Source organism: Danio aesculapii, chromosome 16, assembly GCF_903798145.1.
Source record: "Danio aesculapii chromosome 16, fDanAes4.1, whole genome shotgun sequence".
Lineage (NCBI taxonomy): Eukaryota > Metazoa > Chordata > Actinopteri > Cypriniformes > Danionidae > Danio > Danio aesculapii.
The window spans coordinates 3,570,928-3,598,910 of NC_079450.1; the positions used below are offsets into that span (position 1 = coordinate 3,570,928).

A 27,983-nucleotide genomic window follows, 5' to 3' on the forward strand; every position below is an offset into this window, starting at 1 on the left:
TGACTGTGTGTGTGTTTTTCTCTGTCTATAGCTGTGCACGCTTCACCTGCCGACTCCAGCAGACGCTCACAGCCACTATCAGGCCGTGTGTCGAGCTCTGTACGCCGAGACAAAAGAGCTCTGCACATTCCTGGAGAAGATCCGCAGCGCCAAAGAGGTCAGAGAAAACTCACCGCAAAAACACTCAATAACATGTGCACCCATGAAAATGAAACTAGACCTGAGCTGACATTCTGAAAGTTCATCCTTTTGTCTGCTCAGTAGTCACATACAGTATTTAGTGGTGCACATTTAGTAGACACACTGATACTGTGTATTTTCATTTTTATTTAAATACTGCACCAAAGAGGTCAGGGAAAATTCACCGCAGATACACCCAATAATATGTGCACCATTAAGTGTTTTTGCTCATGGTCTCATTTGTGTTTGAATAAATAGAGTTATACTTCATATGTGGAGTCGCTGCTGGTTTTACTGCAGGCAATAAAACACTCTGAGCTTAAATATTATGATGACACTTCCATCTTTCATTTGATTATGCCTTTTATTACAGTATGTATCAGCCAAATAACACGACTTATATAAAACTGTCTTAAGAAAACAGAAAACCAAGGCAATAGAGGGAAATCTGTCCTATTTGTCTCCAATTATCTAATTTCACATGAAAGAGGTATATTTATATGTGTGATTCTAGGATTGTGGGTACATTTTGGCTCAGTGGTTAGCACTGTCGCCTCACAACAAGAAGGTCGCTGGTTCGAGTCCCGGCTGGGTCAGTTGGCGTTTCTGTGTGGAGTTTGCATGTTCTCCCTGTGTTGGCATGGGTTTCCTCCGGGTGCTCCGGTTTCCCCAACAGTCCAAACGCATGCGCTATAGGGGAATTGATGAACTAAATTGGACATAGTGGATGAGTGTGTGTGGGTGTGTGTGTATGTTTCCTAGTACTGGGTTGCTGCTGGAAGGGCATCCGCTGCGTAAAACATATGCCGGATTAGTTGGCGGTTCATTCCGCTGTGGCGACCCCTGATGAATAAGTGACTAAGCCGAAGGAAATGAATGATTTTCATCTGAATTAATCCATTTAGGATACACCAATAGTAGATTAATTATGTCAACTCTGTTACTGTCATTCATTCATTCATTTTCTTTTCAGCTTAGTCCCTTTAATAATCAGGGGTCGCCACAGTGAAATGAACCGCCAACTTATCCAGCACATGTTTTACACAGCGGATGCCCTTCCAGCTGCAATCCAGTACATGGGAAACACCCATACACAATCATTCACACACAAACACTACGGACAATTTAGCCTACCCAATTCACCTATACAGGATGTTTTAGCACTTGTGGAGGTAACCGGAGCACCCGGAGGAAACCCACATGATTACAGGGAGAACATGCAAACTCCACACAGAAATGTCAACTGACCCAGCCGAGGCTTGAACCAGCGACCTTCTTGCTGTGAGGCGATTGTACAACCCATAGTGCCACCATGATGCCCTGTTACAGTGATATTACAGTAAGTGATTTTCTCATTCAATCTAATACTATAATAAGATGAAAATGCATAAAATAGTGCCATGTGGTGTCTAGTTTGAGGTTAGCATAATAAGCAAAAGCACGAAATGATGGAAAATGTCAACTCTGTTACTGTATATATTTTAATAATAAGTAATCTATACAAATTAAAGGCAGAGCATAATCAAATAGAGGATGGAAAGTGGTGCTGAAGTAACGCTTAGTGGTGCAAGAAATCTCAAATAATCTTAAAAACTCAGATGTGATCTATTTAAAGCCAGCCTTCATGCATTAATTGTGTGGGCATTGTTTATGTGCTTCAGGCTAATAATGTCAGCTCGGAGTTTGCACACAGAATGCATTCAGAGCGTCTCCACATTGAAATGTCTTTTACTTTCACACAGAATCATCCACAGGAAAGCTTGTGTTTGCTGTGCATCTACAGCACCTCTTTATGGGCTTTTTAGTGTAAGATGAGACGAGTCGCCTTCACAACCTGTTTCTCTCTGTGCTGCTTCCCATGAGGGTTTACTGTTACTGCACTGTAAAGCCTTTTATTCACAAACTAAAGCTGGGGTTTGGCAGTAATGACGCCACCGTTTGGCCTTAACTGCACAGAGAAATGGCTTAAAATACAATGACAAAATGACTGAATTTACTGTTAAAGTCAAAATAATTCACTCTCCTGTGATTTTAAATGTCACTATAAGCTGAATATGTCACAATCACCAGCGATCCAATCCTGGCTGATCGCTAACAGACTACAAACCCACCATTACATGGACTACAAGTTCCAGTGATGCACCGCTCACACGCACCTGTTCCTTATTCAGTAGATTACACACACTCACGACTGGGAGTTTTCATGAACTGATTACTAGGACTATTTATACAGCACGCACACACATCAGTTCTGAGCCTTGTTATACTCTTTGTGAACATTACTACGTGGTTTCACTTGCCTTGGCGTGTTTTTTGACCCTAACCTTGTTTGTTTGCCTGCCTGTACTGACCATTCGCCTGTTATTTGACTACGACTCTGGATTCCCTGTATACATCTGTTTGCTCCTGTGTTGACCATTGCTTGCCTGACCATTCTGTTTAATAAATCTGCGTATGCATCTGACTCCTTTGTCAGCTCCCACTTCACGTTACCGAATACTAGTTTCTTGAAAAATATCTAGTCAATTATTATGTGTTATCATCATGGCAAAGATAAAAGAAATCAGTTATTAGAAATTAGTTATTAAAACTATTATGTTTAGAAATGTGTTGAACAAAATCTCTCTTCCGTTAAACATATAAAAAACATATAAAAAACATATAAAAAACATATAAAAAACATATAAAAACATATAAAAAACATATAAAAAACATATAAAAACATATAAAAAACATAAAAACATATTTAAAAACATATAAAAACATATAAAAAACACATAAAAACATATAAAAAACATATAAAAAACAAATAAAAACATATAATAATAAAAAAATTTCTATGAGGCTGTTGAATTCTTGATTCTAATTGGCTGATAAGCATTCTAAGGCGTGCCGTTTTTGTCAGATAAACGCACAGCTAAAGTCGTTCCGGTATGTTTTAAGCCCGTTACAGCTCCTTATCACTCTGCTGAATGATTTGAGTTATTTCACAGCTACAACAGTCAAACATCACATCAAAACTGAAAGTATAGCTGCGGTCACACTGGGCTTTTCTCCCCATAGACTTCCATTCATATGCACGCATATGCGTCAGACCGGAAACACAAGGTCGTGCGACAAGTTCTGCAGTTCGCTGCGGTGCAAAGTTCAAGCTTGGTGAACTCTGGCCTGCGAAATCGCATCACGTGACTGCGTAAGACCAATCCAGAAACCAGAAATACAGGAACAAACATATGTATATGGGCAATCCAGAGTCGTGGTCAACAAATAGGCAGATGTTCAACAGGCAGGCAGCATACAACGTAAATAAACAAACAACAAAGCGATGGTCAAAAACACAGCAAAGCAAGGCAATGAAAACGCATCGTAATGTTCACAAACAAGACTCAGCCGTGAGGTGCTCAAAGTGAGTCGTATATATGTAGTGTAATCAGTCCATGAGCAGCATCAGCTGTGTGAGTCTAATCAATGGAGACTTGGAGCAGGTGTGTGTGTTGCATGACAGGACTTGTAGTTTATATTGAGACAGGATTGTAGTCCATGTAAATGTGAACGTTCTCCAGCGATCTATGAAGGTTGGATCGCTGGTGATAGTGACACTCTTACTTTATGTCAGTGGTCACCAAACTTGTTCCTGGAGGGCCGGTGTCCTGCAGATTTTAGCTCCAACCCTAATCAAACACACCTGAACAAGCTAATTAAGGTCTTACTAGGTGTACTTGAAACATCCAGGCAGGTGTGTGGAGGCAAGTTGGAGCTAAATCCTGCAGGGACACCGGCCCTCCAGGACCGAGATTGGTGACCCCTGCTTTATGTTATTGATTAAATTCAAAGTTTTCTCATATTTTTAAATGTAATTTATTTATGCATCATTTCTGGACATTATTGTTGTTATTTATTATTACCATCAACCATTGCAACTGTTTCATTATGTCAATATTAGAAATGTTTTGCCAAAAGTTGTGACAATTATACCATTTATAGATTAGGGGGGTGTTTAGTCTATTTTTTATTGTTGTTGTTATTATTATTATGTCTTGATACTCTTTGTATTCTCACCCTCTACATAATGTTATGTATATTTCCATTAAACATACTTGTGAAGAAAAAAAACACAAACACAACTGAAGGCTTTGGATGAGACGTGTGAGAAACTAGTGCTACACACAGGAGCACTCTGAGGATAAAAACCTGACAAATAAAGTCTCAAATTCAACATCAGTGGAATGCATAATATGTGAGGGATAACTGATGACAGGCTGTTGAATTATTAGAAAACAATGCACATCTGATGTTTTTACGCCTGTGCATTATTTTCTAATAATTCAACAGCCTGTCATCAATTATCTCTTACATATTATACATCCAATTTTATTTATATATCCCCATATATTTATGATTTACAGTTCCATAACATTGGAGCATGTGCAAAAAGCATTCATTTTAGTTAACTTATGTTGCAATTCACAAATAAATGGTTCTCTGAACAGTGTTTTACAGCAGAATGCAATTAATGTCCTGTTTATTTCTTTTAATTTGGGCATGAAATAAGACATTCATGACAGCTTTGGTGAGATTGGTCTAACTGTTGTTAGTTTTTAATAATTTTTCATTGGTCTAATTAGTCTATTCCAGTGTCAATCAGACTGTTGAACACTAATCAGTGATATCTATATAAATATGTTTTTGTTGACACCTTGCTTTTAATCTTGTCTATTATATCAAGCTATATGCTGAAATGCTACTTATTGAGTCCACAAAAACATTCCCCCTTAGGTGACAATAAAGTATATGACAACAACAAGGCTCAGTAATGCGCTGCAAATCTATAGATTATATAGGATTCTGTTCAACTCTGCTGCTTTCTGAAGTGTTGTGTCTCTCTCTGATTGGACAGAATCTGCGTAAAATAGAGGGAGACTCTGTTGACGAGCCTGGAAGGGAGCTAAACGAGCTGCAGAATGCTGATTGGGTGAGTGATCTGTCAATCAAATGGAGACTTCTGATTGGCTCTAATTTGGCCACATCCTTCATAGTTTAGTATGAATGACTATTACAGTTTTTTACAGACGCTAGGACACATTTCTCAATACTTAGGTCACTTTTGTAAATCTCTTGACACTGTGAGCACAACAGAAGTCTATATGGGCTAAACTGAGGATCAATTATCATTGCTTTGGCACAAAATGCATTCACTGACTACGTCTCTCAAATTTCAGGAACTCTTTTCTCACTCAGACATCACAACTGCCAAGAGTCTTTGTATGTACAGGACATTTTGCACGTGCTTACATGCTGTTTTCAGAACTGTTCAACTTCTGTTCAAAAAAATAACATCATGCAGAACTGAATAAGACAACATTTAACAGCAATGTTTTATCGACACATATTTCACATCTAAAAATGCAGTTTAACCAGCCAGATTAGCAGTACTATTGTATTCAATTAAATTCAATTCACCTTTGTTTATATAGCACTTTTACAATGTAGATTGTGTCAAAGCAGTTTCACATAAAAGATCATAGTAAATAGAAACAGTGTAGTTCAATTTTCAGAGTTTAATCGAACTGCTTTGCCAAGCTGAAAGTTGGTTAGGAGAATTGTGTGAAGAGTTTTGCAAAAGTGAACTAAGTATTGAGAAATGTGTCCTAGCGTCTGTAATAAACAGTAATATACAGATGAATTGGTGATCTGGCTGATCAAACCTGGACAGCATTTCAACTGGACTTGAAAAATTGAGTTGAACTGAGTTGAAAAATGAAACTAGTGTCTTCTATAGAGCTGGTCTGTATAGCAATTTAATGAGTTTTAGATGTATTTAGAGCAGTATTGGGTTACTTACTTTAATTTTAAATTGTATTTAATTTGCTTATGTATGAAAAGCTTCTTACGACTTGACCCAATACTGCCTAAATCCCTATTTAATTTCAATGCATAGAATATTTAAATTAAACACATAATTATTTAAATTTGAGTCAAGTATTAAACTTTAAAAAGCAAGCTAAAAGTCCACATTTTTATGTTTAATAAAATCACTCTGGGGAAAAGGAAGAAAAGGTAAAAAGAACATGCATCAAAACATGAAAACATTTCACAGCGATGACACCAGATTCCAGAATTATTATACGTTGTTATTCATTTCTGAGACAATTGATTATTTCTTATAGTACTTACCAATTTATACCATATGTCAATGCCTATTTACTTAAATCATTGTTTATTAAATGTGCCACTGATTAATGTGTCTTTCTTTAGTTATAGCTATAATATATTTGCTGTTTAGTGGGTTTCCTCCGGGTGCTACGGTTTCCCCCACAAGTCCAAAGACATGTGGTACAGGTGAATTGGCTAGGCTAAATTGTCCATAGTGTATGTGTGTGAATGAGTGTGTATGGATGCTTCCCAGTGATGGGTTGCAGCTGGAAGGACGTCCGCTGCGTAAAACATATGCTGGATAAGTTGGCGGTTCATTCCACTGTAGCGACCCCAGATTAATAAAGGGACTAAGCCGAAAAGAAAATGAATGAATGAGTGTATTCAGAGTATATTTGTTTAACAAAAGAAATAGAATTATTCTGACTCTCTGAATTGATTTATATAGGACTCTTGAATTTATTTACAGTATTTAAGGCAGGTACATTACAACTTTTAACTGTTAATAAATGAGCTAATAATGAACGGTTGTCTCTTGTGTGGTCAGGCGTGGCTGTGGGTGCAGGTGATGCGGGATCTGAGGAACGGTGTGAAGCTGAAGAAGGTGCAGGAACGGCAGTATAACCCGCTGCCCATAGAGTTTCAGCTCACGCCCTACGAGATGCTGATGGACGACATCCGCGCAAAACGCTACAAGCTACGCAAAGTCATGGTGAGCTCAGAACAGTTGTCTGCATCAACACACTATGAATTTTGTGTGGTGTGGGTACATGTGTTACGAATTAAATAAAAAATCCTTAATCAAAAAGAGGTTTAACCAAAATAACAGGGATTTAAAAGAAAATCCCTGGTGCCCCGGCGCTCTTACTCCCCAAAATATAAACTAAAAACACAACCACTGAGAATTCACAAGATAATATGATTTATTTACAGAAAATAAAGGAGCAAAAATAACATCAGGAGATGTTCAGCCAGAATAAACGACAATAAACCAAGCTAACTAAATTAGAGTAAACTTCCCTGCAAAATAGATAATAAAATAAAACAGAAAACGTACCTCCCTACTAACAAACACAGGAGAAAACGAAAATAATAAATAGAGGGCACCAAACCTCCCTACCATGCTCCAAGCCAGACAGGGAGACAGAAAACCGTGTTTCTCCGGTTAAGATATACAACTTCACATCGGCATCTCACAAACCGCCATATAAGAGACATCAGCAACAAACACATTTATATCACTCGAGCAATAATATCTCCACAGAGAATAACAAGCGGGGAATCCAGAGAGAGGGGAGCCACTGAATCCATGCTCTCTAAAGGTTTAAATACAGCCGCCACCAATCCAAGCACCAATCATGATCCGACGTAATCCACTGCACCTGCGAATAGTTGAAAAGAGAGAGAGAGAGAGAGAGAGAAAAACACCACACACACACACAACAACAACAACAACAACAACAACTCGTAATACATGTATATCAACACAAGAGGACAGAGAGAGCACTTAAACTAATTTATTATTTAAATAAGCGATAAATATATACAGGTGACATCAAAATTATTCGCCCTCCTGTGATTTTTGTTTTTTTCTTTCTCAAATATTTCCCAAATGATGTTGAACAGATTCAGGAATTTCTCACAGTATTTCCTATAATATATTTTCTTCTGGAGAAAGTCTGATTTGTTTTATTTCGGCAAGAATAAAAGCAGTTTTTTTATTTTATTACAACCATTTTAAGGTCAATATCATTAGTCCCTTTAAGCAATATTAGTGTTTCAATTGTCTGCAGAACAAACCACTGTTATACAATGACTTGCCTAATTACTCTAACTTTACCTACAGAAAATGCAACAGAAACGAGTCTCTTTGCTTGTGTTCAGATCTCCGTCTCTCTGTTTCTGTCTCAGGTGAATGGAGATATTCCTCCCAGGTTAAAGAAGAGCGCTCATGAGGTCATATTGGATTTTATCAGATCTAGACCACCTCTCAATCCTGTGAGTGATCCTAATTCACATCTTCTCTACACTGTGAAAAAATGTCTGTGATTTCAATGGAAAAAAAGCTGTGAAAATGCTAGAGTAAAAATCTGTAAGCTGGTTAACAGCAATTCTTACACATTTCTCAATACTTTGGTCACTTTTGCAAAACTCTTCACACAATTCTCCTAACCAACTTTCTGCTTGGCAAAGCAGTTCATTTCACATTCAGAATGCACTACAACTACCAAAACACTTGATTCAGCTCTCAAATAAACAGAACACTAGCAAAGGTTGACAGCCCACAATCATACTTTGTCACCCACAAAACAATGAGCTACAAAACACTAACAACCTGCAGCATTACACAGTGTTTTCTTGTGTAAAAAATCAAGGACACATCTCTGTTTATAACTGCAATATATATTGTTTAAATCTGCAATAAATGTTACTGGAATGAATCAGACATGATGTAGATATCCTCAATATTTTATGTCCTTTATTTAGTTTGATTAAGATATTCCAAAATACAAGTGTTACATCCTTTTAGGTGTTAATATTAAACTAAGGGTATTTGACATAACATATAATAGTTGAGTGTGTGAGTGTGTGTGTGTAACAAAATGGAGGGAGAAAGAAACGACTGAAGAACTAAATATCACTGCAATTGCTTACTGCCCATACTTCCAGTGAAAATATATTATACAGTGAAAGAAAAATATTTACAATAAATAAATCATGAATTATCTGGGGGGGGGGGAGTAGTTAGATGTGCTTAAATCAAAGAAATAAATATAACGAAACTCAGTAACTGTTTTCAACAAACTAAACTAAATATGAAAAGAAAAGCATGAAAAGAAACATCTTCAACGTACCAAACGTCTTAACTAAACTACACGTTATGTGGCCATAATCAGAATAATTGTTCACTAAAAAAGAGAAATGACAATGCTTTCCTGAAAATCAATGAAAATCAATGTAGAGGCTTGGATTATTTACCTCCATGGTGTGGGCATGGCCTTAATGTGCTCTGTCTGCTTTATTTGTTATGGTGCTGCTTTATGATATCAATTGTGCTGTCTTATCCAGACATTTTACATTTAGTTAGGATTAAGTGGTCATTTAGCGACCCCTCCTGGTTATACATAGGCATTGCATTTTATGTTAGAGTCCTTATTTCATGACATCATAAATATGAGCCTAGGTATTCAGAAGCCGCATGGAAGAGCACACGGCTGCAGCTATCATTTGCTCCTCGATTTAAGTTGTATTGAAGGCACATTCGTTTTACTGTTCTGCCCTTTCTATCAAACGCCTTGCTTGATTTAGCAGAGAGATAACGTTATTCCATAATCAACAGTAAAAGGTTCGAACTTATCCCTTGAGTCTGTTGTCATTGGAAGACGTTATCTCTCTGCTAAATCAAGCAAGGCGTTTGATAGAAAGGGCAGAACATCAATATTGTTTGACAAAATTCACTCAGTGCATCTTTAATACGTTAAATATATGTGTTATTTCAGGTGGCAGCGCGAAAGCTCAAGCCACAGGCCGAACGTCCTCCCAGCTTACATGAGCGAATCCTGGAGGAGATCAAATCGGAGAGGAAACTGAGACCCGTGTCGCCCGATCAGATCCGCAGAAGTCGATTTGGTAAGAATACAGTACTGTACATGTATTTAACCCTTGTGTGGGTCATTTTCATCCACTCTGGGCTGATTTTGAGTCTTAATTTGGCCACAACTTGCTCAGTGTTTCAGCAAATGGGATGATTTGTGGTGACATCTTATTTTGACTCATATTTTGGGAAAATGCTTTGAAATTTTTACAAAAACTCAACTATACACTTGCAAATTGACTACCCTTTCATTATGTTGGGGGCAGTTTTTGCCCCATGCAGCATTAACCCTTTAGATAGGTATTTCTGAACACACACACACTACAATCTGCTGTTTTACTTGAATAAATGCCAGAAACTTTTTTTGCACAGGCCTATCTAAAGGTTTAATGCTGCCAACTGATGATCAGCAGTAAAAATGCCAAATTTGACCTCTTCCCAACAAGGAAAACCACCAACAATCAAGAATGCATGATTATACAGTATGCTGTCATGGCTTTGCAATCAAAAAATGTGATTATTATGGAAGTCAATGAGGCAAAAACACATAAGGAAAGGGAGTGCATTTAAACGCTACACAAGGATTAAGATGAACAGAAATGTTATTATAAAAGATCTGAGTGTGCATCATGGATCATGTATGAAGGTCACCGCACACGCTTACAGCTCCATGTTGTAATCAGACGAGTGATGTTCAGCTCAAATGAACAATCACACAAATAAAGACGTCTTGACATTTACTCTGATTGCAACACAAGTGCCATCTTCTCTGTGTGGCCTGAAAATGCTTCATACATGGCTGATACTGTCATGAGTGTCTCTTATTATTTTGTCTCAATGGCAAAATATGCCAGCAGTGACGGCTCAGTGACGGATTTTTTTTGTTGTTGGGGGTGCTTTACTGTTCAGACGAGGTGCTAAAAATGAATTAAATTGTGAGAAAATAATGACCGCTTCATCTAAATAGCATTCATTCATCTTGATTTTTTTATTCACTGGAAATTCAAAGGCATTTTTTTCAAAATTATCTTAATTCTCATATAAATAAATATAAAATATTTTGAATTATTCTTATTATTATTTCATTTTCTGAAAATGAAATTTATTTTATTTATTTATTTATTTATTTATTTATATATTTATTTATTTTAATTAGTTTTTTGCACATATCTACAGTCTGTCCGAAAGTATTCAGAGCGCTTCACTCATCCACATTATTTCATGTTACAACCTTATTCCAAAATGGATTAAATTCATTTATTTCCTCAACATTCTACACACAATCCCCCATAATGACAATGTGAAAAATTTATTAAAAATAAAAAAAGCTGACAAATCACATGTACATCAGTATTCACAGCCTTTGCTCAATACTTTGTTGATGCACCTTTGGCAGCGATTACAGCCTTTTTGAATATGATGCCACAAGTTTTTTGAGTTTTTGCCTTTTCCTCTTTGCAATACCTCTCAAGCTCTATCAGGTTGGATGGGAAGCGATGGTGTACGGCCATTTTTAGATCTCTCCAGAGATGTTCAATAGGATTTAGATCTGGGCTCTGGCTGGGCCACTCAAGGACATTCACCAAGTTGTTGTTAAGCCACTCCACTGATATTTTGGCGGTGTGCTTTGGGTCATTGTCCTGCTGGAAGATGAACCGTTGCCCCAAACTGAGGTCAAGAGCACTCTGAAGCAGGTTTTCATTCAGGATGTCTCTGTACATTGCTGCATTCATCTTTCCCTCTGTCCTGACTAGTCTGACTAGAAACATCCCCACAGCATGATGCTGCCACCACCATGCTTCACTGTAGGGATGGTATTAGCCTGGTGATGAGCGGCGCCTGGTCTTCTCCAAATGTAACGCCTGGCATTCACTCCAAAGAGTTCAATTTTAGTCTCATCAGACCAGAGAGTTTAGTTTCTTATGGTCTGAGAGTCCTTCAGATGCCTTTTGGCAAATTCCAGGCGGGGTGTGTCTTCTGTCTGGTCACTCTACCATACAGGCCTGATTGGTGGATTGCCGCACAGATGGTTGTTCTTCTATAAAGTTCTCCTCTCTCCGCAGAAGAACGCTGGAGCTCAGACAGAGTGACCATCAGGTTATTGATCACCTCCCTGACTAAGGCCCTTCTTCCCCGATCACTCAGCTTAGATGGCCGGCCAGCTCTAGGAAGAGTCCTGGTCGTTCCAGACATCTTCCACTTATAGATGATGGAGGCTGCTGTGCTCATTGGAAGCAGCAGAAATGTTCCTTTAACCTTCCCCAGCCTTGTGCCTCGAGACAATCCTGTCTCGGAGGTCTAAAGACAATTCCTTTGACTTCATGCTTGGTTTGTGCTTTGACATGCACTGTCAACCCTGAGACCTTATATAGACAGGTGTATGCCTTTTCAAATCATGTCCAATCAGCTGAATTGACCACAGGTGAACTCCAATGAAGCTGCTGAAACATCTCAAGGATGATCAGTGGAAACTGAATGTACCTGAGCACAATTTAGAGCTTCACGCCAAAGGCTGTGAATAATGATGTACAAGTGACTTTACAGGTGTTTTATTTGTAATAAATTTGCAACAATTTAAAAAACTCTTTGTTCACATTGTCAATATGGGGGATTGTGTGTAGAATGTTGAGGAAATAAATAAAAGCGTTATAAATACTTTCAGATGCACTGTATAATAAATATACACAGTACACACACACATATATTATGTCGAAACAAACTTTAATTTTTAAATTCAGTGATTCATTTTTGCCCAGCACAGTACAATTGTAAACAGTATAGATCAGAGATGCCTAAACTAGGGCCTGCGGCAAATTTGGCCCATGGTAACCTTTGATTTGGCCCGCCATCATATCTAAGAAGAGAGGGAGAATTTTTTTGAAGGATTTGGTTTAATGCCTTTAATACACATTGTCATTTCTAATTAAACGTAACCTTTCATTGGTTTGTTTTATTGTTAGGCTACAAAAAAAGCTAATGTTTAAATTAAATGTTGTAAATGAATCCAATTTTTTAAATGAACATACTGTTGCTCAACGTATAGACTACAATTCAGAAGTCCTCAGTGAGCCAATCAAGGCAAAGGCAGCTTGGCTAGTGTATTCGGCATTAAACTCGATTGTGTTATATATAGAATTCTTATGTTTTCATTATAATAGGGCCATTATAAAATGTAAAACAATATATAATGCATTAGTTAATATGATTAAACTAATGTTTATTTTGAAATAAATAAGGAAATTATCCATGGTTACTTTGTAATACAGTTGGAAATGCATATTTCGGCCCACTGCCCTCAATCAAGTTTGATTTTTGGCCCTTCAAAAGAAAATGTTTGGGCACCTCTGGTATAGATTATGCAAAATAAGGCAAATTAATTCAACTAATATATTTTCATACACAGACGCTCATCCGTAAGTACTGCAACTTACAGTGTAACCTGTATTCCTGATAATATTTGTGAATTGACACTGTTCTGCTGTTGTGAATCTAAACTCCTGCCTGTTTTCTTGCAGTCATTCGGCCTCTTAGCATGTCTCAGAGTTTTGATTCCTCAGGTAAAGCTGTGCTGTAGTGCTGTCTGTGCTGAAATCAGCTTTATTTGTTGCGTCTCATGCCATTTCATGTCCACACATTCATTTGAGGGTCTAAAGATTTCTAAAATTATTATCTTTTTAATTGCAAGTGTCAGTAATCAAGGTCATGTTATATTTATTAATTAGGCAATTTTATTGTAAATGTTGTACATATTCAGAAACCCTCAAATGAAATGTGGCCAAGTGTGAAAACTGATTTTGATTGGTTAATTATTAACACTTTTTATGGTGATGAATATTTATTTATGATGATTATTATTATTAATAATATATACAGTTGAGGATTTTTTTCCAGATAGATTTTTTTCAACACATTTCTAAATATAATACCCAGCAGGTACAGGACGTCAACGTGACGTCAGATTAACGTTGTACCCCAACGTCGTGGGATGTAGCATTTTGGGTGGAAATAAAAATCGGTTGACGTCAGGCCGGCGTCAATGTCCAACATCTGACAGACATTGAATTTAGTTTACTTTTCAACGCAACTTAAAAACAACCAAATATCAACATCTAATGATGTTGCAGCTTGACATTGTGTGGACGTTACCACTATGACGTCTATTAGACGTTGGTTTTTGTTGCAATACCTGATGAATAAATGTCAGTTTTTGACGTCAATATGATGTTGGTTTAAGATGTTGGCTCGACGTTGGATTTTGGTTACTTTCCAACACAACCTAAAACCAACCAAATATCAACGTCATTTCACGTCGTTATTGGACATCAAAATAACTTTGTCCTTTGATGCTGACCACCTAAATCTAACCTAATATTAACGTCTTATGACATTGTGTGTCTGCTGGGTAGTTTTAATAACTCATTTCTAATAACTGATGTCTTTTGTCTTTACCATGATGACAGTAAATAATATTTGACTAGATATTCTTTAAGACACTAGTATTCAGCTTAAAGTGACATTTAAAGGCTTAACTAGGTTAATTAGGGTAAAGTTAGGGTAATTATGCAAGTCTTTGTATAACAGTGGTTTGTTCTGGAGACAATCCAAAACTAATATTGCTATAAATTTCCAACAACGGCTCATTGTGAAAACGTACCCCCGTATACATTTTTGGAGATCGCGAATTATGTAGCCAGAGCTATGTATGGTTATGTTTTTTAAAACGAATGCTACGAGGCGGTATAATGCCGTTCTTTTTCGAGCTACCAGCTGATCGCTTACCTCCGTGTGGACGGCTTTTCTGCTGTTATCAGTTTGTCCAGTGGCTCGCTGTGTACGTCAGCAGACTTGAGACGCATAAAGGAGTTGACCTTTCTGTCCAGTTCCAGAAAGAAGAAAAAACAGCCAGCAAATAAAATAAACAAGTAAATAACAGGGTGCGAATGTGGTAAAATCTGAAAACGTGGTAAAAATCAGGCAGCCATGAAGACTTTTCTTTTTCTGGATTGCTATTGGTTTAGAGAAGGAGGGTGGGTGGGTGTACTGGTCAGTCAGTCAGTTGACAGTGGCCTCTGGTGGATTCGCGAAAACAAAAACTGCAAAAAAAGTACCTCCTGGGATATATTTCACACTCTCCAGAAATGTATATAGGGGTACGTATTCAGAATGAGCCTGGGTTGTAAATTTCACATGAGGGCTAATAATTTCGCCTTCATCTTTACATACTCTATTTCTAACTATGGTGTAATGTTTAATTGTTTCTATTATAATACACTAGTCAGTTGTAACACACACTGATCTGAGAGCAGTTTTTTTATAGAATGAGTGGCAGTGTGGGGTTTTTTCAGAGAGGATGAGTGTGCAGAATTCAATCTGAGGATAAATGGAGTTTTTGGGATCGACAGACAGAGGAAAGTCTGTTTTCTTCAACTGCAAATGCACTTTACAGTTAAATAGCGGCACCACGGTACAGCGATGCTGTTGAAATGGTAATACCGCCTGACTTTCTAATGTACAACAGCTCTAAATAATGTTTGGAAACTTTGCTCACATTCACAGTGGTCGAATCTATTGCAAAATGAAAAATATCAAAGCAAAATCAGGGTTTCTGTGGAGATATGCTGTAGGTTTCATTAATAAAAAAAGATGAAAATTACAAATTTAGGTCATAATAGTCGAGTAATGTATTATAAAAATTCACATATTGTATTTTACTTCTTAAATAATTTTACCTTTAATAGGTTTTAATCTTTAATTTTGCATATACATATAAGAGTAAATAGATTGTGGGTAATTTTTAGGGCACCTGTAGAATTGTTTGCTTTAAGTACACACTACAAAGGAATCAAAGCATCATCTGATAACCAGATTATTATTTGAGTCATTGGAACAAATATATATGAAAGTAACCTTTATATAAATATATATGAAAGTTTATATATATATATATATATATATATATATATATATATGAAATGTATATATGAAAGTTACTTTTAAAAGTAATATATTACATTCTTAAGCTTAACTTAATCTTAAAAACTAACTAGATATTAAAGTTTGAGGACAAACTTTATGGTGGCTTGAAAAGCCGAGTCTGAATTAGCATGTTACTAGCATGAATTAGCAAGTAACTAGCATGATTCTAACATAAATTAGCATGTAACTAGCATGATTCTAGCATGAATTAGCATGTTACTAGCATGTTTCTAGCATGAATTAGCATAATTCTAGCATGAATTAGCATGTTACTAGCATGAATTAGCAAGTAACTAGCATGATTCTAACATAAATTAGCATGTAACTAGCATGATTCTAGCATGAATTAGCATTTTACTAGCATGTTTCTAGCATGAATTAGCATAATTCTAGCATGAATTAGCATGTTACTAGCATGTTTCTAGCATGAATTAGCATGTTACTAGCATGTTTCTAGCATGATTTAGCATGTTATTAGCATGATTCTAGCATGAATTAGCATGTTTCTGGCATGAATTAGCATGTTATTAGCATGATTCTAGCATGAATTAGCATGTTACTAGCATGATTCTAGCATGAATTAGCATGTTACTAGCATGTTTCTAGCATGAATTAGCATGTTACTTACTAGCATGATTCTAGCATGAATTAGCATGTTACTAGCATGATTCTAGCATGAATTAGCATGATTCTAGCATGAATTAGCATGGTACTAGCATGATTCTAGCATGAATTAGCATGTTACTAGCATGTTTCTAGCATGAATTAGCATGTTACTAGCATGATTCTATTATGAATTAGCATGTTACTAGCATGATTCTAGCATGAATTAGCATGTTATTAGCATAATTTCTAGCATGAATTAGCATGTTACTAGCATGATTCTAGCATGAATTAGCCTGTTACTAGCATGATTCTAGCATGAATTAGCATGTTACTAGCATGATTCTAGCATGGATTAGCATGTAACTAGCATGATTCTAGCATGAATTAGCATGTTACTAGCATGTTTCTAGCATGAATTAGCATGTTACTAGCATGATTCTAGCATGAATTAGTATGTTACTAGCATGATTCTAGCATGAATTAGCATGTTACTAGCATGTTTCTAGCATGAATTAGCATGTTATTAGCATGTTTCTAGCATGAATTAGCATGTTATTAGCATGATTCTAGCATGAATTAGCATGTTCCTAGCATGATTCTAGCATGAATTAGCATGTTACTAGCATGTTTCTAGCATGAATTTGCATGTTACTAGCATGATTCTAGCATGAATTAGCATGTTACTAGCATGATTCTAGCATGAATTAGCATTTTACTAGCATGATTCTAGCATGAATTAGCATTTTACTAGCATGATTCTAGCATGAATTAGCATGTTACTAGCATGATTCTAGCATGGATTAGCATGTTACTAGCATGTTTCTAGCATGAATTAGCATGTTACTAGCATGTTTCTAGCATGAATTAGCATTTTACTAGCATGATTCTAGCATGAATTAGCATGTTACTAGCATGATTCTAGCATGGATTAGCATGTTACTAGCATGTTTCTAGCATGAATTAGCATGTTACTAGCATGTTTCTAGCATGAATTAGCATGTTACTAGCATGATTCTAGCATGAATTAGCATGTTACTAGCATGATTCTAGCATGAATTAGCATGTTATTAGCATGATTCTAGCATGAATTAGCATGTTACTAGCATGTTTCTAGCATGAATTAGCATGTTACTAGCATGATTCTAGCATGTTACTAGCATGTTTCTAGCATGAATTAGCATGTTACTAGCATGTTTCTAGCATGAATTAGCATGTTGTTAGCATGATTCTAGCATGAATTAGCATGTTTCTAGCATGAATTAGCATGTAACTAGCATGATTCTAGCATTAATTAGCATGTAACTAGCATGTTACTAGCATGATTCTAGCATGAATCAGCTTGTTTCTAGCATGAATTAGCATGTTGTTAGCATGATTCTAGCATGAATTAGCATGTTACTAGCATGACTAGCATGTCACTATCGTGTTGCTAGCACCTTTCTAGCATGATTAGCATGTCAGTAGGATGTTAAAACTGTTAGCATGTGTTAGAAAAGCTAGTCACAGTCTCTGGGACAGTTGCTAGGGTGCTGAAATTGGTTGCTAGGGAGTGGCTAGTAAGTTTAAAGGTAATCAGTGATTGGCTGCTGGCTAGACTGAGTTGAATGAGGCCAGACTCTAGTCTGTAGGACAGTCTGATGTAGAGTTATGAGCTCACAAAGGTTGATCCAATGTTAAGTAAATGGGAGTCTTTTACAATGGAAGTCTATGGGACAGTTGCTAGGGTGCTGTAAGTGGTTGCTAGGGAGTGGCTAGTAAGTTTAAAGGTAATCAGTGATTGGCTGCTGGCTAGACTGAGTTGAATGAGGCCAGACTCTAGTCTGTAGGACAGTCTGATGTAGAGTTATGAGCTCACAAAGGTTGATCCAATGTTAAGTAAATGGGAGTCTTTTACAATGGAAGTCTATGGGACAGTTGCTAGGGTGCTGTAAGTGGTTGCTAGGGAGTGGCTAGTAAGTTTAAAGGTAATCAGTGATTGGCTGCTGGCTAGACTGAGTTGAATGAGGCCAGACTCTAGTCTGTAGGACAGTCTGATGCAGAGTTATGAGCTCACAAAGGTTGATCCAATGTTAAGTAAATGGGAGTCTTTTACAATGGAAGTCTATGGGACAGTTGCTAGGGTGCTGTAAGTGGTTGCTAGGGAGTGGCTAGTAAGTTAAAAAGTCATCAGTTATTGGCTGCTGGCTAGACTGAGTTAAATGAGTCCAGTTAGAAGTCTGTAGGACAGTCTGATGCAGAGTTATGAGCTCACAAAGTTTGACCCAATGTTAAGTCAATGGGACTTTTGGGATTTTTCTGGGTCGTTTTTCGGAAAACCCAAGGTCGGATCAGTTAGAAAAGATATAGCAACCCGAGTCAGACCAGTTTGAAGGTTTGACGAAAGTTTGAAGTATGTAGCTTGAAAGGCCTAGGAGGAGATACACTTAGAAATTAGTCTCAGAAGAAGAAGAAGAAGAAGAAGAAGAAGAAGAAGAAGAAGAAGAAGAAGAATAAGTTTAAGATAGATAACAGTATGCTGGCTTTTCAAGCCACCATAATAAACATATAACACATACCTGTAGATTGCTCTCCTTTGCTTAAAAAGTTACTAAGATTGTAATATATTACTTTTAAAAGTAATATATTACAGTCTTAAGCTTAACTTAATCTTAAAAACCTAATGAACATATTACACATACATTACTCTCCTTTCCTTAAAAAGTTACTAAGATTGTAATATATTACTTTTAAAAGTAACTTTAACCAACAATGGAAGCAACATAATAAACTGAATATAATTATAATGATTATAATAATGACAATAGCACATGAGCATTTTGACTTAATTAACAAATGTACTAAATATAGACCTCTACCTTTATAATAACATTATTATTTATGCTGTTATAGGCTCATTTTTAATTGAGGATGATTAATTTAGGCTAAACTATATATTCCAAGCAAACTTTGTGTCTGTAATGCAAATGTATCATTATTAAACCAGGACAATGCAAATGCTTCTTCATTTAGGATTATTACTCAACTGAAATGCTTCAAAACCTCTTTAGAATATTTATTTATTTATTTGTTTGTTTATTTATTTGCTGATACATTTATTTATTTAAATTCTGTGGACTTTATTTCGCCATGCAGTCAAATTACAATTAGCTTGTGTTACAGTACAATTGTGACAGATGTTGTGAGATAGGTCTTACATTTCATTTAAAATGTTCCTGATGGTCTAAAAAATTCATAAAGCGATAGTTCACCCCAAATTTTTTACCCTAAACTTTACTTTCAAATTCACTCACTACTTTCTTTTTTCTGTTGAACACAAAAGAAGATATTTTGAAGAATGTTAGAAACCGGTAACCATTGACTTCCAAAACAAATAATATGATAGTCAACAGTCCAATATTATAGTCCAACATTCTTCAAAATATCTTCTTTTGTGTTCAACAAAAGAAAAGAAACTCAAACAAGATAAATAAATGATGACATAATTTTCTGTTTTGGGTGAACTCTCCCTTTAAATTTGACTTAGTAAAACTTGCAGAAGCCCTGAAAATGAGGACCGTTGGTCACATCATGTGACAAGATTTTGATGTTCTTTAGATAGTAACTGGACATTCTGTACAACAAATATAGAACATAGGGCTTTGTTTATGTTCTGATATTAAATAGAGAGATTTTGAGAGATGTTCACAAGTAAGCTGAGAGTCTTGGACACCGCAGTAAATGTGTTTGATATGCTATTTTTTTTTACATCACCTTCATTCACTGTGCCATCATGTTTGGTGTTTGTTGTGTTTCTGACATTTGTGACTAACCGCTAATGCTGAGTAACACTGTCAACATCATGTACAAGGACAAATGTTAAACACTAGCAGACTGTGCTGATTATACTGTGCTCATGGTTGTGTCAGGTTTTAGGTCAAATCTAAAAGTTCTTTTGGTTATATTTGAAGGTGTTTTTGTTAACGTGATTACACTTTTTTTTCTAAGTTGTAAATAAAATGATGCATTGCATAAACAATGCATTTGAAATTACTTTGGAAATTGAATAACAATCTCTGAGTGAAAACAGTTTTAAGTTAAATCCTTACATTTGTTTTCAGTGTTTTATTGTAAAATAGAAATGCAAATCTATGCTAAAAAGAGACTAAAAACATGTGAATAAGATTATTTGTAATCAAGATTAGTTTAGTTAACTAAAACCATAGAACAGTATATAGACTACCTGACAGAAGTCTTGTCATCGATCCCAGTTGTAAGAGCAACAAGTAATAGCTTGACTTCTAGTTGATCAGTTGGACAAGTGGCAGAAGGTCGATTTTCCAATCAATCATCTGTTGAACTGCATCCCAATCATCACAGATACTGCTGAAGACCTACTGGAACCAGCATGGACCCAAGATTCTCACGGAAATCAGTCAAGATGGTGAAGGAGAAATCATGGTTTGGGGTTACATTCAGTATGGGGGCGTGCGAGAGATCTGCAGAGTGGATGATCAACATCAACAGCCTGAGGTATCAAGACATTTGTGCTGCCCATTACATTACAAACCACAGGAGAGGGCAAGTTCTTCAGCAGGATAGCGCTCCTTCTCATACTTCAGCCTGCACATCAAAGCTCCTGAAAGCAAAGGTCAAAGTGCTCCAGGATTGGCCAGCCCAGTCATCAGGCATGAACATTATTGAGCATGTCTGGGGTAAGATGGACGAGGAGGCATTGAAGATGAATCCAAAGAATCTTGATGAACTCTGGGAGTCCTGCAAGAACGCTATTGCCATTCCAGATGACTTTATTAATCAGTGATTTGAGTCATTGCAGAGATGTATGGATGCAGTCCTCCAAGCTCATGATGGAGTCAGACACAATATTCATTCTGTTTCCACTGCAGCATGACCACATATTCTATACTGGACATTATTGAAGGTTCAGTGACCAGACTTCTGTTTGAGCAAAGTCAGACCTTACTGTCCTAATGAAATCATTCAAAATCAAGGCATGATCATATTTTATTTTGGTAAAATAAATGTAATCTAGAGTGTAATCTTTCATTTAAGCCACTTCTGATACCAAACGATCAACTAGAAGTCAAGTTATTATTGGTTGTTCCTAAACCTTGGATAGGCGACAAGACTTCTGTCAGGTAGTGTATATCAAGTTCAAAATAGCTTATTTTTTACATTATAATGTAAATTAACAAAAGATTGCAAATAAAAGCTTTTATTTTAAACAATGAAATTTGAATAAATATATATTATTAAAGGACTGATAATAGTGAGAATCATTATTACTGATTTTGTTCCAATGATGACTGATCACAACAGAACTGCAAGTCCTCGTATTATAATGATTTCTGAGGGATCATGGGACACTGAAGACGTAATGATGAGGAAAATTCTGCTTTGAATCATTGGATTACATTTAAATTGAAACTACATTTAAATAGAAATCTATTTAAACATAATATTTCACGATTCAACAGTATTTACTATATTTCTCATCAAATAATTCAGTCTTTGTGATAAGAATTGGCTTCTTTTAAAACATAACAAATCATAGTGTTTCCAAACTTTAGTCTGGTAGTATATATATATATATATATATATATATATATATATATATATATATATATATATATATATATATATATATATATATATATATACAGCTGAAAGCAGAAGTTTACATACACTGTATAAAAAGGCATTTAACCATTTTTTTAAAGTCAGGTGTTAATGTGACTAAACGTTTTCTCTTGTAGGTAAGTTAGGATTATCAAATGTGTTTCTGTTTGCTTAATAGCAGAATATTGAGAGGGATATTTTTTGAGAAATTGTTATAACTCTTCTTGAAATTCAAGTTTACATACAATAAGATTATTATGCCTCTGAAAAAGCTCAGATGATGGTGTCAAGGTTTTGGAAGTTTCTGATTGGCTAATTGGCAACATTTGAGTTAATGTGAGGCACAACTGTAGACTAGTATTTAAGGAAAACCTCAAAGACACTGCTTCCTTGTGTGACAACATGGGAAAATCTACAAGCCAGAATCAAGAAAAAAAACCTTGAGTGAAACCAGGCTTTTAATTTCTCCGCTGGCCAAACGTCTGTTTTAAGCAGTCTAAAAAAAGACTGAATACTCAGGGAATCATTATTTATGAGCTGAATTCCCTTCATGCATAATCCTCTCTGTGTTTCTTTTCATGTCGCGCAGACGTGTCTTCATCTGACGGGGCGAGGAAAGCCTCCAGCACGCTGTCATTGGCCAACGCTTCGTCTTTCCAGCAGAACAGCTCCGGCTTTCAGAGGAAAAGACTTCAAGCCCCAACTCTGGCTGAACTGGACAGCTCCGATTCAGACGTGAGGATTTACACACAGTTTTTCTTGCCCAAATGCATGCAACAGATTCCTATGGCTTTCCAGTTAAGTTTCAGTTCAGTTTGCACCAGTCCTGGGTTTTAGATACGAAGGGCTCTTCATTAATCATTCGTTGTGACTATGTAACAAAGTCAGCATGTATGAGAAGTTGCTGAGACTTTTATTTCAGTATTTTAATGTTCTTGCAACTAAAACAGAATATTATGTTTATTTTAAATCTATACGCAACTAACATACTTGAGCAGTATACAAAGTTAACTATACACATAACCAAAGACGGACCTTTACAAGTATAAAACAGAAACAATATTGTGCAAAAGAGGTATTTAAGGTTTTAAAAGTAAGGAGTGCGACATGATTTTGGATTCATAAGTAAACTGGGTGGCACGGTGGCTCAGTGGTTAGCACTGTTGCCTCACAGGAAAAAGGTCGCTGGTTCGAGCCTCGGCTAGGCCAGTTGGCATTTCTGTGTGGAGTTTGCATGTTTTCTCCGTGTTGGTGTGTGTTTCCTCCTGGTGCTCCGGTTTCACCCACAGTCCAAACACATGCGCTATAGGGGAATTGATGAACTAAAATGGCCGTAGTGTATGAGTGTGTGTGTGTATGGGTGTTTCCCAGTACTGGGTTGCTGCTGGAAGGGCATCCGCTGTGTAAAACATATGCTGGATAAGTTGGCAGTTCATTCGAGACACTGCTCGCTGCAGAGCCACTTGAGCTCCAGCGAGGGGGAGCTTGAGCTCTCGCTCCTCCTCCTATAGCTGTTTTAATGCGTACACCTACCCCACCCCTAACCCCAACCCCCAGTGACATCACTCGTAGAAGAAGTGCAAGGAAGGAGGAGCTTGAGCTCAAGCTCCCCCTTGCTGGAGCTCAGCTCTGCCCAAGTGGCTCTGCAGTGAGCACCACTTGGTTCATTCTGCTATGGTGACCCCTTATTAATAAAGGGACTAAGCTGAAGGAAATGAATAAGTAATTACTGGTTACCTTATTGAGTCCTTCTAAGATAGATTTAAGAAAAGTGTCAGGTGTGTATAATTTCGATGCATCTGATTGGCTGTTTGCTGTTGATGTCCTGTCTCCATCTTTCTGCTCATGAACTCAGGATCAAAGCCTGTGTTAACCAAGAAAGCAGTCATGGTAACAACAAAGCCGTATTGCACTGTGCTGTTTTTCTCAGGATGAGACTGTAGGCCACAGGTCTGCCAGCTGCTCCAGCATCTCTACAACCATGGTGGACGACACGTCGCCAGAGTCTGTCCTGGGCAAGAAAAGTGAGTTCGTCTTGGTGCACAGTGATGTTTCTAAACAAATTTCGAGAGTAGATGTTATTGGCCCCTTTCTTTAATTATCTGTGAACACTAAAAACTTGTCTGATAGACTCAGCCTGGACAACAGAAATGTAATCTGCTTTTTTGTAAAATAATTTTGTATTTTATGTCCTTATCATTGTTTATTTATTTATTTTGTTGTTGTTTTTATTTAATTACAATTTATTTTTTCATGTGGGGTCCGGATTCAAATGATATGAATGATGGAAATTATTTTATTACTTAATGTAAATTTCTGACATGTTTTTGCACTAAAAACGTTCAATAAAATTTTAGAGATGCACGTGCACATACTGTAATTGACACATGCTACAACCCCTGGGCAGTCTAAGGGAGTGGGGTTGCACACTTGACCAAGGATCTGGTTCAAATGAACACTCAAAGAAAATTGTACTCAAAGTAACGAACAAACAAGAATTGCTGTGCAAATGAAGTGATTTATTACAGGTGGTGATAAGTGAAGCAGTAAGTGAGCTATTTACAATCACAACCAAAACAAAACATAAATTAGAAAGACTGACTATGGGTGGCGCTAAAGCAAAGAAACAGTCAAAACCAAACAGTCTTACTAATATCAAATCTCCTCTAAACTAGTCTAATAAACAAATGTGAAAAATAAATCTTCAACATCCAAAGACGTCTTACCTAAACTACACTAACTATTCACTTTACCAAAAATACACGGGTTGGCGCTCACCCCCTTTCCCAGTGTATCTCTAGACCAGGGGTCACCAAACTTGTTCCTGGAGGGCCGGTGTCCTGCAGATTTTAGCTCCAACCCTAATCAAACACACCTGAACAAGCTAATCAAGGTCTTACTAGGTATACTTGAAACAACCAGGCAGGTGTGTTTAGGCAAGTTAGAGCTAAACCCTGCAGGGACACCGGCCCTCCTGGACCGAGATTGGTGACCCCTGCTCTAGACAGTTGAACTCCTATGTGTTGAAATGTATGTCACATGACCTACTTGCCTACCAGTATTTCTACCAAACCTCTGTAGGGAAACATGAGGAAAGGAAATGAAAGACTACACAGGCAAGAATAGACAGTGACTAAACCAAAATGACAACACAGTGTAAATAAAGGTGGAGACAATATATATCACAACAAAACTGAACAAAATGGGGATATAATTAGGGATGGCTGACGTGAAACTGACTGCACCAAAGCATGATCCGAAACACCCAGGTCACGTGACTAAAGTGTTTCGAAACACCTGGTCACGTGACTAAAGCGATTCAAATCATCAGGCGTTTCAAGTCCTGGCGATTCTCTATTTGACTGACAGAGTCGCTTAAACTTCTGTCTCATATGGCCTAGTGAACCGTGTGTGTGAACGTTGTTACTATGCTTCAAATAACTTTTGGGTTCGAATCCCAACTTGTACAAATACTCAGAAATCATGATTTTATTTATTTTAATCATGTTACTGTTTTATAGTGTAGTCTAGATAGGATCCAGCTGATACACTATCAATTTAGCATCATTTTGTAACACTGTAAAACAATAATTTTTATTTTTACAGTATTGTGATGGTTGGGTTTAGGTTATGGGTAGACGTTGATAAAATACAATGGGAAATTTAATGAATAATATAAATAATTATTGTTAACTTCTGGCCACAACCGTCTCTGATCTAGCAACAACCCTGTTTTATGACCAAAACAAGACATATTTATTCACAAAGTGTTTATTCTGATGGCAGACCAATGTTGAAACAAAAAGATACAAGAATAAAGCAAACTGATATTAAAGCATTTTAAAATAAGCTGTATCAGCCTGGATTTGAACCCAGTATCCCCATACAGCCGTACAGTAGTCAGGAGCCCTAACCACTCCACTAAACCACTGGAAGATTCAAATCTACAGCGTGGGGTTTAATACCTCAATTTGCTCAACTGTTCTTTGCTGAAGCTGTTCCAGTGCAATACATGAAAATGACCACTAGGTGTCACCGTAGAGTGGGGTTTCGAAACGTTTCGAAGCTTCGACACATTTGCTTCGACTGTTTCAGTGTTTCATGAAGCCTCGCTTTGCCCACCACTCGATATAATCACAGATTCAATCAACTAAGCACAGAAACCAACAACAAGTTGACCCAACAAAGACAACAAAATATATAGTGAGCTGGAGTGATCTGATTGGCTGAGACCGGGACCAAGTCCTAACTGAGGAACTAATCAGTATAAGGCAGGGTCAGGATTGGTTGCATCAAGTGGAGGAGAACCAGCCAATCAGGAGCAGCAGTAGGCAAAAACAAGGAAGTGAAACTTGGAAAAAACATAATGAGACACATAATACAAACATAAATAACCAGGACGTGCGGACACATAACAACACGTCTGGTCTCTCATTAGCCCATCCAATCTGTAAGAAGAATCTGTCACAGTTGATTCTGGGGAAGGATGAGGACTCAATTGCAGAGACAAAAACATGGGTTTAATAATTGTAAAATAAAACAAAAGCAACAAAAACAACCCAGAGGGGAATAACATTAACAAAAGACAAAAACAAACTTGGACTGGGCTAGCGGGGAAAGGCAGCGCTGGACAAAACGATATACAACGACGAAGTGGCACAAGCCAGCAGACAAGAGGGAACTATAAAAGGAGAAATAATTAACAGACAGATGAACAGGATGAACTAATAATAGGTTAACAAGGAGGGTGGGACTAGACCACATGATACAAAGATATCATACAAGCCATGTGCTCACATACTGTAAAACAGGACTAAAACACACAGCCAATGAGAGAACCCGTTAACCGTGCGTTCACATGACAGTTGCAACACAGACAAAACATAAGACACGAGTACACGATAAATAAAACTCTTACTGCATGCGGCATGCATGTTCCGATCCCAGCGCCAACCGAACCAACTTGACAAGGTGGGGCGATTTGTTAGTGTAGACCAGGGGGTCCCCGTGCTCCCTATTGCCAGTTCGCCCCTGGCTGAAAACGAAAACACAAACAAAACAACAAACACACCAGGACGAGAGCACGCATCCCGAGCACGCATGGACCTCGCACGCCAGCGTGGGAGTGTGCAAGGCCCAAGCTAGACCAAGACGGCACTCATACAAAGACAAAGTCCTCGACCCAAGAAAACTCAAGCTGAGCACAACATACTAGACAAGACAGGACTAGTGTCTGGATTCTGCCACCAAAACAAGAATTAACAAGACTGAAGTGGCAGAATCCTGACAGAATCCCTATGAATAACCAAATTCGACTTCAGTAGAAGAGAATAGAGGAGTTTTGGCAGGACCGGGCCTGAGCTTGGACCCCTCTCTTTCAAATAAGTGGAGAATCTATCTGAGCTCATAGCTCTTCCACAGGACAGCACACCAAATCTGCTTCAGCTCTTGAACTTACATGTATGTTAATGAGAATTGATTTGCCTCATTTTAAAATGCTGACAATGAAAAAAGTTTAGATTGTTGACAATTTGACTTTTTGGGTGAACTAACCCTTTCATGCTAATACATAGCATCACAATTACTGCTTAACTGATGCATGATGAGTGTGTGTTGTGTTTCTCTCAGCTCCGCCGATGTTCCTGCCCATCTCATCCACACCGCAGCCGGAGAGACGCCAGCCTGCGCAGCGCCGTCACTCCATAGAGAAGGAGACGCCAACCAGTGTACGCCAGTTCCTGCCTCCATCCAGACACAGCTCGAAATCACTAGTAAGTAAAGAGAAACACTGATAGATTGCAAACAGCATCTACATGAAGTCAGAGCTTTTCCGATTTTTCCTTTTTTTTTTTGCTTC

General features: G+C 37.3%; 1 protein-coding gene across 2 annotated transcripts in view; it reads left to right on the forward strand.

Moving 5' to 3' along the window:
• The window catches only part of spire1b (spire-type actin nucleation factor 1b), a 69,921-nt gene that overhangs the window by 23,116 nt on the left and 18,822 nt on the right, over positions 1-27,983 (forward strand). The window contains exons 4-12 of one of the 2 annotated variants that reach the window (XM_056475816.1): positions 32-157; positions 5,078-5,152; positions 6,881-7,045; positions 8,245-8,331; positions 9,834-9,963; positions 13,444-13,485; positions 22,716-22,861; positions 24,057-24,150; positions 27,755-27,897. In XM_056475816.1, coding sequence (XP_056331791.1) covers positions 32-157; positions 5,078-5,152; positions 6,881-7,045; positions 8,245-8,331; positions 9,834-9,963; positions 13,444-13,485; positions 22,716-22,861; positions 24,057-24,150; positions 27,755-27,897 — 1,008 coding nt within the window. The remainder of the gene's footprint in view (positions 1-31; positions 158-5,077; positions 5,153-6,880; positions 7,046-8,244; positions 8,332-9,833; positions 9,964-13,443; positions 13,486-22,715; positions 22,862-24,056; positions 24,151-27,754; positions 27,898-27,983) is intronic. The other variant, XM_056475817.1, reaches the window with a different exon arrangement.